The sequence below is a fragment of the Anoplophora glabripennis genome, unplaced genomic scaffold (assembly GCF_000390285.2).
Source record: "Anoplophora glabripennis isolate ALB-LARVAE unplaced genomic scaffold, Agla_2.0 scaffold80, whole genome shotgun sequence".
Lineage (NCBI taxonomy): Eukaryota > Metazoa > Arthropoda > Insecta > Coleoptera > Cerambycidae > Anoplophora > Anoplophora glabripennis.
This window is the reverse complement of record NW_019416401.1, coordinates 205,641-217,932: the sequence shown is the minus strand read 5'-3', so window position 1 is coordinate 217,932 and position 12,292 is coordinate 205,641. Positions and strand designations below refer to the sequence as shown.

The 12,292-nt window shown below is 35.3% G+C and overlaps 1 protein-coding gene across 2 annotated transcripts in view; it reads left to right on the top strand.

The window, feature by feature from the left end:
• The window catches only part of LOC108913802 (zinc finger protein chinmo), a 190,958-nt gene that overhangs the window by 122,357 nt on the left and 56,309 nt on the right, over positions 1-12,292 (top strand). Inside the window, exon 1 of one of the 2 annotated variants that reach the window (XM_023454433.1) lies at positions 7,394-7,524. The exons of the other annotated variant lie outside the window; for it this stretch is intronic. Coding sequence (XP_023310201.1) covers positions 7,512-7,524 — 13 coding nt within the window. The 5' untranslated portion in view covers positions 7,394-7,511. Of the gene's footprint in view, positions 1-7,393; positions 7,525-12,292 lie in introns of those variants that run through there. 2 annotated transcript variants of the gene reach the window in all.

The following is a 12,292-nucleotide window of genomic DNA, read 5'->3' as shown; positions in this document are numbered from 1 at the left end:
TGCATAATAATTTTGCAATCCAGATTTTGAAAAATTCAAAACTTTGCACAGTAAATACCAAGGCCCTTAGATACTTGAAAATTTAATCACTTATACAGGGTGTTTTTGAATGGAGTAGCATAAATGATACCAGTGAATCTACATTTCAAAAGAACACGATCTGCAAAAAATCGACTTAGTAAAATGTTCACCCCTGAAGAGATATGGGCCATCAAAGTTTCCAAAAAAATTATGAAAATTGGCTGTAATTTGAAAACCGAAGGAGGTACAAATAACAAATTTTTTACAGGTTGTTTACNCCAAATTTTATGGAAAACTTTACACAGATCCTTGGCTACTCAACAGTCACCACCAGGTCATTTATTTTCCTCATATCCCTGGACTATTATAATTCTTGTAACAGATTATTGCATTCATGCAAACTCCCGTTTGCAATTTTTTATAATAGAATATCGAGTCATGTTATGATTTAAAGCCCTCTGTTGTGTCGAATTCATCGGATTTCCCACCACATCTAATATGACATTCAAAGAACTTTCTTCATTTGTAACGCTTACTAGTCTTCCACTTTTTCGTAGATCTGTGAAAGCTCATCCTCTGTCCGAAGTGCCTGCCCTACTATTAACATCTTCTGTCTTGTATTTCATATTACGTTATATTCTAAAATACCCTCTTCTGCAACTGCTGATTCTAGGACAGACATTACTTGCACCACAAAAGAATTCTTCATCTCCACGTCTAGAATAGTGTAATATTGAGAACTTTATTGAAGTTTGCAACATTGGGATAATGAAAAGAAGTCGGTAAGAGCTCACGGGACAATTTCACATCGCGAGACAACTTTCTTTAGGACAATCCTGTGCAGTGGTATTGAAAATAGAACAGAGATAAGAGTAAGAGAAGATGTGATGCAAAAGAACACCAAAACAACTCATCCAATGTTATCGATAATTGAAAGATATGAAATGAAACCGAAAGTGCCTAATAATATTGACAACGAATAGTCACCGTCATCGGACATATTAAAATGAGTGCATTTAATTTATCCTAAAAGAGATAAGATTCAGTTTAAACAAAAATAAAGTACATTTTTAAGTTGTTCGACACTTATCTGATCTGAATAATGCGAAATTATGTCTACAGCATTTATCAGTCATGTTTCCCTGAATTACCTAAGTTTATTTATTGTCTTGTTGTCTAAATTACGTCAATTGTTACACAGTTTTATCTAAACAAACAAGTAATGGTGACTGTCATTGCATTTTGGATCGATTTTTTATTTTTTGAATGCAGTAACGCACCAAAACAGTACTTTAACCATAATAGAAAGTAAAACTGAAGCGAAAATTAATGTCTCTTGGTAACGAAGATTCTTTGTTTCATTTTTTTTTTTAAATACAGAACAAAAAAGCGAATTGCTATTTTTATTCTCATCAATCTGTTCGCCAGCATATGCAGGTAAGAAGGTTTCCTAAATGATTAGCAACAAAAAAGTAATGGCCCGCGATGGGCTAGCCAATTTAGAAACATAGGAGGCCATGACAATCGAATATTTATGCACCCATTTGTTAGTTTTGGCTTCATGGAGATAGTGGCTCGTCTAAAATATATTCTAGTCTGACTCACCGACCGAAAAAAGAAGCCTTCAAGGATTTTTTACATAGCATAAGCAGTTCGTTGACTTGGTCTTTGTTTCGATAGTTTTTTTAGGCGTTTCCTTTGTGTTGCTTTTTGGAAACCTTGTCAGCGTCGAGGTTACATAATTATTTGAACTACATTTTAAATATTTGACTTTCAGGATTAAGACTTAGATGTAGGCGTCGAATTTTCTCGCTGTCATAATTACGTCGTTCTGTTTCTGTCAAATTTCCCACTTTTAAGTGTTACTTTGTAATTTACAAGGCTGGTAGGTCTAGAAACGTCCAAATTAAGTATTTACTTTTTGAACGAATAAGAATGCCAAGGGTATTGCATAATTTGGTTAACGTTTTCAATGGCGACTGTTTTATAAATAATAATTTTCCGTTTACATTTTGCACGATCATGTTTAAAATTTGAAATCCTAATTACAGTCAAAATTACGTGCATATACATGCAACTGTAATCGTTAGTGTTGTTAGTTTTCGGCAAAGTATGACCTTGCGAGTTGTATTTAGATTCGCTTGATATTTTCCATGAAATTTAAACGCATTAACATTTGTAATTTTCATGATAACATTACCAAATTGAAGTGTAGCCGGAATTCATTAAAATTGTTAGATATGAGTGCCTACACTTACGTCTGACAGTAATTTTCTTAACTGTGTTTGAGTACATTTTCACTCATTGAGCATTATGATAATTTTACTCATTTGTGATATTATTTGAGCTAAAACTGGGTACTTTCACTCAAATTATTATTATTAAATAAATTCTCCAGATAAACTCGTATTTGGTACACTTGTAGCTAAACAGAAGTAAATGTCCTCATTATTGAGTGATTCCACCCCGTTCTATGGTTGTCGTGCGTTGTCTTTGTCTATTCCCATCGTCCCCATTAGGTCATCTCGTGGCGTGATGGCGTGTAGTGCTGGACAAGTATTCAGTTATTTTGGTAATAATTGTGTTTAAATGCAGTGGTTTCATTACAATACTTAAAAACAATAGTATATTGAGTCTCGATTAATATTTGGTTAGATTAACTGATACCTAGTTAGATTGTTATTTATACTTACGTATCTATAACGTACAATATGGGTTATGGCAATCTATTCGCCCGATCAGTTAAACAATAGGCCTCTTGCAAAAAAAATATTTTAATAGTTTTTGTATCTACACTGAATACAACAAACAATGTGTAAAGGTTTTGTTATATTAATTTATTTTTAAAAAGTTATTGGATATTAAAGTTTTAATCGCTTCGCTTCGCGCGCAAACGCCATGGACTGGGATGTCGACACGTTGACGTCATCGGTAAGTAAATGGCAAGCGCGACGTATACAATAACGCGTTTTGACAGTGCAGGCAGCTGACTGCTTTGGATATTTAAATGTGTGGAGTGGTGTCAATACGATACGATATATACTGTTTTGTGAAGTTAAACTTATAATAACTATGGCAAATCCCTCTAAACCATATAAATATTCCAGACAGCATCTATTTCAAAAAGTCCATATTTGGGTAAATCGTATATTCACGGAGATTTTTAGCTTTTTGGCTTTCAAATATCACTAGAAATGAAAATTTTCCTATGCGCATAAAAAAACGTGGGCTTAACTTTTGGCGGCACAATATGTTAAAAAAATTCGAAAAATGTCATATTTTTCTTCCTATTTAATTATATATCTTTTCAAGAGTTCATTTTAGGTGAAAATGGAAGAGGAAGAAAATTTTTGTAATTAANCATTGTATAATATTTTGTTAATGAAGAGTAAGACCATTTTTTTGTAGGTATTAAGTTTATATACATATTATCCGAACACCCTATATATATTTTCATATTATCTGTTTATTGTTTTATAACAATTATTTACTTATAAGTGTCTATTATTATTATGCTGACAATAGTAAATCGCCTGCTGAGTTGCTAGCTGATAATAAATCATATATAAACCCAACCAGCCGATCAGGAGGACGATTATAGATTCAAACTTCACCTAACGTTGTAATTAAGACAAATAAAAGTGTTCTCTTCAAAATTTGTTATAATTTAAAGTTATCTACGGTTAGTTCTGTTCTGTTGAAATTCATCGAATCAGAACTGCTAGGGGTTGGTCAACTAGCCGCAACTTCCCTGTAGACAACGACCCAATAACTTCAGTATCGTTATCGTATCGTATGTAAACTAAAAATAATAAATGTTTTTAAGAATAGGACCGACATCGACATGTGAAGCGGCCAGTTTACTTACCGATGACGTCGCACCAATAGTAACTCGTTCTACGACACGCCCCTACAAGATGCTCACTCCAAATTTCAACGTACGATTTAGTCAATTTTAGAGTAGAATTTTTCACAAAATAAATTTTAAATAATAATAAATAATATAAATAATAATAATAAATTGAGTGATTTTTTTACAGTGTATTATAATTCTTTTATAAAATTCTCTTAATTATGTTATGAATGCACTTATTCTTGAATGATTCAATATAAACTCAGCTAATAGGGAAGGTATGAATTAGTACCTACATAATATTGCAAGTAAGTGAAAAAAGCCAATATTTACAAGTAAGATGTTTGACATACGAGCGCTTACGCTCAGATATCACTACTTTGAAGAGTTCTATTACTCCTGACGCTACCTCTTTTACAGCTTGTTTTACGCTTACAGCAGCTAATATTAATAGAATGATGACTCACAAAAATATAAGCCCTCTCGTGTTAGTTTTGGTAGGAGAATCCAATTTCACAAAACAACTTTTAGTTTTAATATAAGTCCTAATAAATATTTAACTGCATAATGTTGGTTTCTTTTTCTGAATTATAATTAAACTAAAAAAAATGTCACTAGTGATTGGAATTTGATTTTTAGTCACTAACCTGTAAGACACCTACAAAACCAACTGTTGAATAAAAAAACTATGTGCCTTTTTCGTAAAAGTAAGAGTTTAATATTTCGATGTTTAGTTGAACTACCTAATCAAATGCGAAAAACATGAGCTTGTCCTAGTTTGCTGGTTCAAAATCTAGATTGTTATGTGGTTAATGATATCACCCGGGAGGAAGCCTACATTTGCATTTATGCGCGTTATCTAAAAAATGCCAGCAACGTTTGAATGTTTTCTTGATTTCCGTAGAACAGATATTTTCGTTGGTTACCAGATTGTACGCTGAACAGGCAGTGTCAATGGCTCCTCACGACTTGAAACAATAAAAAAGCAACCAGAAACAATAAAAAGAAACAACAATACCGCAAACCTTCCCGCTAAAACGAGAATGCACGCAACAATTCGAGCGTATCGGAACAGATCAAAATATCGAAGTGTTTTATTTTGAACAGAAATAAAACAAGAGGTAAAGGTGGAAGACAAGCGTTGTTCTTTCAAATTTATAAAATATTCTTTGGAGACGAAGTAACTTGGATCAGAATGACGATTACTGCTTATTTAATATTCCCTTACGAACAATTTTTTCTTTATAACATTGCCATCTCAGAAGCAGGAAGTGCTGACATTTTTGAAAAGTGTAGTAGAAGTTTTCTTATATATTTTTCGGTGTTTCTTAATGGCACGTAATTATACGCGATTACGGTGTCGTTGGCTTTGTTGACGGAAAAAATCGCCCGTAAAACAAAAGAGGAAACGACACCACAAACAATCGGAAGCAGAGCCTTCGACGAAAACATAGATGCACGGCCAATTCGAGCGTGTCATGGCAGGAAAACAGAGCGAAGACATACATCGTCGCACCGGCGTTGCCAGATCATCAAAGAAGTCCCTAGTTCTAGGGAATTTTCAATGAAAACAAAACGTGGAGATTCCCTCAAAAGATCTATACACATTTATATACATCTTGCGACAATTAATTTATTGTTGTGCGAACAATCTTAGTTTTTAGAAAAAAGAATCAAAATTCTAACCTGTACACTTAACACAATCCATGAAAATGACCAAAAAGCCGCTATTTCCATCTTCAACAGTCTCATATGCTTTATAATTTTATAAACTCTTATCCCTTTGTCATTTTTGTCTGTATAAAATTAAGAAATAATGTAAATATAAATAAATGTAACTAATTTGAAATTGTAAAGCAAATATGACATTACCTTCCGTTTTATGGTTTCTGAGCCCAACTCTTAGAAGCGGTATAATTAATCTATGTGAGTTAACTCAAGATATATTGATAGATCGCTACATACAGTTTTTTTTTATACATTAAATAAATAAGAAGTTAATCTGACATAAGTCAAACTTTATTTGTCGTCATGTCATTCATTTGCTACGTAAAGTAAAAAAAATACTACCAAATGAACATAACTGCTAACTGAATATAAATAATTCGGTTTGTTTTTGCCAAACACATAATTTTTAATTGACCTGCTGTCCGTAGAAATAAATTTGCGGTACTTAGTAACCTTATAGGATAATAGACAAAGGAGGGGGGGGGGAATCGAGAGTATAACGATGCAATGACGTCACGAAGTGGAAATGGCCGATTTAATGCCAAGGAATAATATGAATATTATATTTATAGATACATGTAAAATCGCGAGGCATGCATTAAATTCACTTCTGTTCTGAATTTTGACAAATAAAATTCTCTTAAATTAATCAAGATTCTGGCAATGTAAACAAACTACAAGTTACAACTATCTCCAGTCGACCAATTTCCGAAGATGAGAAAAATCCGTAGAGGTCAATTGTTTATGTCTAAGGCGAATTTCACTCAAGATTTCTGCGGACCCATCAAGGAAGGTGATGGAACGTCGACCCTAGTGTTTTGCACTTTTTGAAGAGGATCGTTTTTCAATAAATCCAAAATTTCTATAATACAAAACATTGTTAAAAATGTTTTTCCCGGCCTAGAGCTCAGTTCTAGAGTCCCAATCACCCAGGTAAAGACCCTACGGGGTACATCAAACTCCTAGAAGCTTACCGAATCATATAGGTACGCTCAGAAGTCCTACACAAGCTCCAAGAAGTGTCCAAAATTCAGGTACTTTAATAATCAATACTAGGCAAGGCAAAGCCAAAAAAAAAAACAGTCATATAGACATAAGAGTACTCATACTCAATGTCCAAAAACATTTTAGTGCTACTAGATTTAGTTAAAAGCTTCCAAATCTGTGCCACTCCGAGGGTATGTCACGAGGGAAAAATGGGGTAATGGGGATGGGTAATGAGGATGGCGCCCAACGTGGAGCTCGAATGCCCGAAACGCCAAGAGAAACTCATTCGGCGACAATATCTTTACCCAGCTGTTTGGATAGTCTTTATATTGGTGTAAAGATCTACAGGGTGTTTCATTTAGTAAAACACATTAGGCCTATATTAGGTAATTACATGTATATTTTTTAATTATTTGTGTTCGTATCTCGAACAATAACAAGGGAAAAAGGGATGGTAATGTTTGTGCGTCCACCCCAGGCGTTGTGGATAATTTTTCCGTGTATCTGGCAACGCCGCGACTCACACGCACGCACGCAAACGCGATCGGCGGTCGCACCGCCGCCCGTAACCTTGGTAAAGTGGGTATGCTGCTCTCGCGGACGTGCACTGGGGCTTACGTAATAGCGCTGTGCCATGGGTGCCCCGCGGCCCCCCCTTCCCCACTTGGCCCCCTCCAATTTGGCAACTTGCGCCAAGTTCACCGTACATTTTTTCCTGGTTGCCAGAAATAGATAGGCTGCAAAAATCGCGATTGCATTTATTGCTCTCCGTGTAACTATCGTATTTTGTGCGCCGCGGATTTTTTCGGACGCGTTCGTCGCTCCGCCACGCTCTGAAGGGACCGATAGGCCCTTCTAGGATGCCCATTTGGACAGCAGGACTCTGCGGTACAGTGCGTGTTGGAAACCCGTTGGTGCTACCATGGAAATGCGAGGTAGGTGATACACAACGTTTATCAGCTTGCTTTGGGCCGAGATTTCCGTAGAACGGGGCGGAAAAACGGACGATTTTCGGTCGATTTGCATCGACCGGTAAGGTTCCGTTGTTGCAGGGCCGCGGGAAAACTTCTCCGGTTGTTTGTTTAAGGCTTTTGCAGCATTAGCCGGTTATGCGCGTGTAGCCGCGATAACGGATGGTATCATCTCATTCCGGCGTTATTTTAAACTTAAGGAGGCATTGACACCGGTGCCTGATAAAAAAATTAAGTACGCAGTTCGACGATAAGTCGAGTAGAGGTTTTCTGTAAACAGATGCAGATTATTTTTTTCCAAATTTGACGCCGATTGTGTAAGAAAAGAACAACCAATCCGTTGCGGAAAAAATTGCACTCATAAATATTTACAGTGCTGAATATCGAACTGAATTGCTTAGTCGGTTTCTGGTTTTATTTATATTTCGAGATACAGGGTGTTGGGTTTCCTGAGTTCACTGACACCGAGTTTATAAAATTAGAATCGCAAACACAGCTAGCTGCTTTGTCTAGAGTCTAGACGACGGAAATAGAAACTGGCAATTCTATTTGGGCTATAGGTACTGCAAAACAATCGCGGAACGTTATCAAAAGATTCCTTTTTTATAAATTTCTTGTGTTTTAAGCCTGGAGACCTGCCAGCTTTCGCAGCATACCACCACCTAAAAGGAAATCGCTTTGAATTTTTTCCGCGTATTTTTTTAAAGCTTCTTAATCAAAGCTTGCAAGGTCAAAGCAGTGATGAGTTTTTTTTTATAAGTCTGTCTGTGTATGCTGCCAGTTCCTTTGAGTCGATAGCTGAAAATTCCACGGAAAAATATTTTTATTCGATCCCCATAGATTCGAATACAAAAAAATGGTAGATAATCTCTGTCAAATAGAATTTACCTACAACATAGCAGTATAATCCTTTCCCAATGTAATCACATTTGTAAAAATTACATGAGAATTGATTTAATCATCAAAACATAGGTTTTTTTTTTGTCAAATTTGACAAAAATAGATCAGCGATTCTTTCATTTAAAATCTGACTCCGCCACTGACTTCATCCCCTCCATTGGGTTAGTACCAAATTTCCTGAGAAAACACTCATTGCTAGTTAAATTGTTAGTGGTTTTCGTTCTTTCTGATCCGTAATCACAAGAAGACGACTAATATTTAAAAAGATTAAGATCAGGATGGGCCGGACTATTCTTTTCTAGGACCTGTCCCCCGTGGCTACGCCCCTGGGCCAACAATTCGCGAGTTCCTCATAATCCAGGCCCCAAAAAATACTTGAATATTGTCGCCGAAACGACGGTTGAAGTGATCGATTCCCGCGAACACCCCGTAGGCGAAATAGTGAGCGAAAAATATCCGTCCAACAACTAGTCATCGCTAGCAGACCGCCGCTAGCTAACATTCAGGTTTATTCACTAGTTGGGCGCATGCAAAAGTCAAGGTAGGGCGTATGTCTTAGCGCATTGACTCCGCCATGTGCCGAATTAGCTAGCAGGAATCGTTAGATAAACACATTCTGCGTTGTTACCCGGCCTAGAAAGAGAGAGAGACCGGTCGTCTTCGCTAGTTCGCCGCGTTCCGCGATCGCGATGCCAACCTAGGAAAAAAAATTAGGAAACGTCGACGACTCCTCGATTGCACTGGTTGGAAACGCCTCGCCAAATTAAGCAGCAGATCTTCTAGATGCCGCAAATTACTTTGTGCTGCTAAAAAAGTATTTTTTTTATCAGCGTTAACTCGGAATGGAAGTGGTTATAATGTCTTTAACTCAAATTTCAAACTTCAAATGCATCAATGAATTTGGCTGTTTTCTTTTATTGAAACTAATTCTTAATTAATGATTTGTGCTTATCTGACAACGCAAAAAGTCGAAAAACAGTTTCTATCAAAGCATACAGCTGTGGTGGGAACCATTTAGAGAATACACTCCTAAACAAACCACAAACTCATCAGTCAAATTCACTATGTAACCCGGTGCCACAAAAAAAATAAAAATATGGTGAGTCTTTTGAAACTTAACAATTGGTACAATAAAATCTTGCAGATTCAGTATTATTAAAATGATAAGTAAAATACCACATTAACAACCTGTATTCAGTTTATATCTTTAGATAAAATTTTTTAAAACTTTTGATATTGCGTATAACCAAAACCTACTTGCTTACATGGCGTTGACACTGTATATTTAACATGACATGTGAAATGCTGTACCTAGTCAAAGTGAATTTCCAAATTGATGTATGACACATCGTAGGCAATCCCCTAGCTACATAACTAAATACTTTAGATCATCAGCAAAAGTAACTTTGAAGAAATAATGCTGGTTACATTACGGATGTAGGCCATAGAAGAGAGCGTAAATTTGAACCTTGTGGTACCTCAGAATTGACATAAATGGAGATCACAGAGTTTGAACACTTGTTGAGTCATAAGATAGTGATCAGTTTTAAACAGTGCCAGATAACGATGTTTCGGACAAAGTCAATATTTTGCAATATTAGATTTGGCTGGTGGATAGCATCATAGAATTCTAAAGATATGAAGAAAACAGCTGTTTCAACAGATGGAATTATGAGTTCCTCAAGATGCCATTTGCCTATCGACGTTCCAAAGAACCTTGAATTATCAGGTTTAGTAGAGTATGCTGCCTTTACAGTTGTTTTTATAACAAAATATAGAGGGTTTTTCTCCTAAATGGTAGTGCCAACCGACATTGCAATATGTAATGATTATATAACTGTGTCTAAAAATAAATTACTTATTTAAAATTCGCTGGTATTATGAAAGCATAAAATTATTTTTTTGTAGATTGGTAGTACTGTCTTTGATATCTATGCAGAGTTCAAGTCAATATATTTAATTGCTTTAAGAGCTACTCGTGTTTTTGTAAACATACGAAAGTGAGTTTATCGGTTTTCACTATGTCTGATTTTGTTGAGCAAAGAATTTGCAATAAATTTTGTTTGTGGAATGAATATTCTACCGAGGAAACGTTGAGGATGTTACAGAAGGCCTTCAGTGATGAGGTTATGTCGCAAAAAATTGTTTACAAGTGATACAAAGACTTTAAAGAAGGCAGAGAAGGCGTTAAGGACGACCATCAACGTCGACTGACGAACAACACGCTAATCAAATCAAAGATGTTATGCTCGAAAACAGTCGATTAACATTTTAAAAGATTTGTTGTGACTTAGACGCGTTAAATCTCGTTTGGTTCCAAAAACGCTCAACTTTTTGGAAAGAAAGCGTCGCGTTGACATTTGTGAAACAATGATTTCTGACAACCAAGACGCCATGAAACGCATCATTACTGGAGACGAGACTTGGATCTACGCTTACGACACGGAAACAGCTGATCAATCGAGTGAATATGCAAAAGGTTGAACCAAGACCGAAAAAATCACGCCAGTCACTCAAAAATCAAGATCATGTTAACAGTTTTCTTTGATTATCGTGGCGTTGTGCATTTTCTTCCAACAGTCCACTCTTAATAAAGAATATTATTTGAGTGTTATGCGTCGTTTGCGTGATGCTATTCGCCGCAGGAGGCCGAAATTATGGACAGACAACTCTTGGTTTTTACATCATGACAATGCACCGGCTCATACAGCATTGATAATAATTCGAGACCATTTCGCCAAAAATTCAACTTATTCCACAACCACCATATTCGCCTGATTTAGCACCGAGTGACTTCTGGCTATTCGATCGAGGAAATAAAAGCCGAATCGACGAAAAAGCATTGAAGAGTATATCGGAAAAGGACTTTTCAGACTGTTTCGAGAGTTGGAAGAAACGTTGGCATAAGTGCATTGTATCGGGTTGGGACTACTTTGAACGCGACGACATTTATTTGGAGGCATGAGTATTTTTTATTTTTTAAACAAATTCACCTTATTTTTTGGATAAAGGGTTCGTTCTTTTTTCCATGTGAAAAAATGTTTTAAAATTATGGGTTTAAATGACCAGGTCATAACCTAGATTTTAATGAATGTTTTATTTTTCCTAATTGAATCTAGATAATAATAAATTGCTGCGCTATAATTTAAATGTGCATCTCAATTATTAAGAGAGATAATGGCATGAAGAAACAAATTATTCAAAAAAGATGTGTACCAGATCGGAGTAGACAATTTCGTGGAAGAAATTTATTTTACACATTTAAACATTTACGCTATAAAAAGTGATTAAAAAAAAATAATCAAAATCAGATTATCTGTTTGCGGGAAAATTAAATATGAAATTAGAACTAATTAAAAAAACGCTGAGTGCTATTAAATTAGAAGGTGGAAATTGGAGATAGGGGTGAAAATGCACCCCTTGCAGTTTTTTAATTGTAGCTCGAAAACGAAGCAAAATTTCGTTCATTGTAAAAATTATTTAAAGAATTGAATTTCCCATCGAAATGGCTTATTTAAAAAATTTATAGGGAAAATTTTATGCAAAAAATCGTTAATAAACTTATAAAAAAAGTAAAAAATAAGATTTCTTGATTTTTTTACTTTTTTGACTAATTTTTTTTAGTAGAAGTAGGCAAATTGCTGTACAAAAAAACTAGATGACATTCCCTTCAAAATGATACGTTTCCAAAAGTTTTTAGACTAATATTAACTGAGTTATAATCAGTCAAACTTATATATTTTTTAGATATTCGTCGTTTTTAACATAAATTAGAATCGAAAAGGTAAAAAAAATCTCAAAAAATCTTATTTTTTGCTTTTTCTTAATCGTT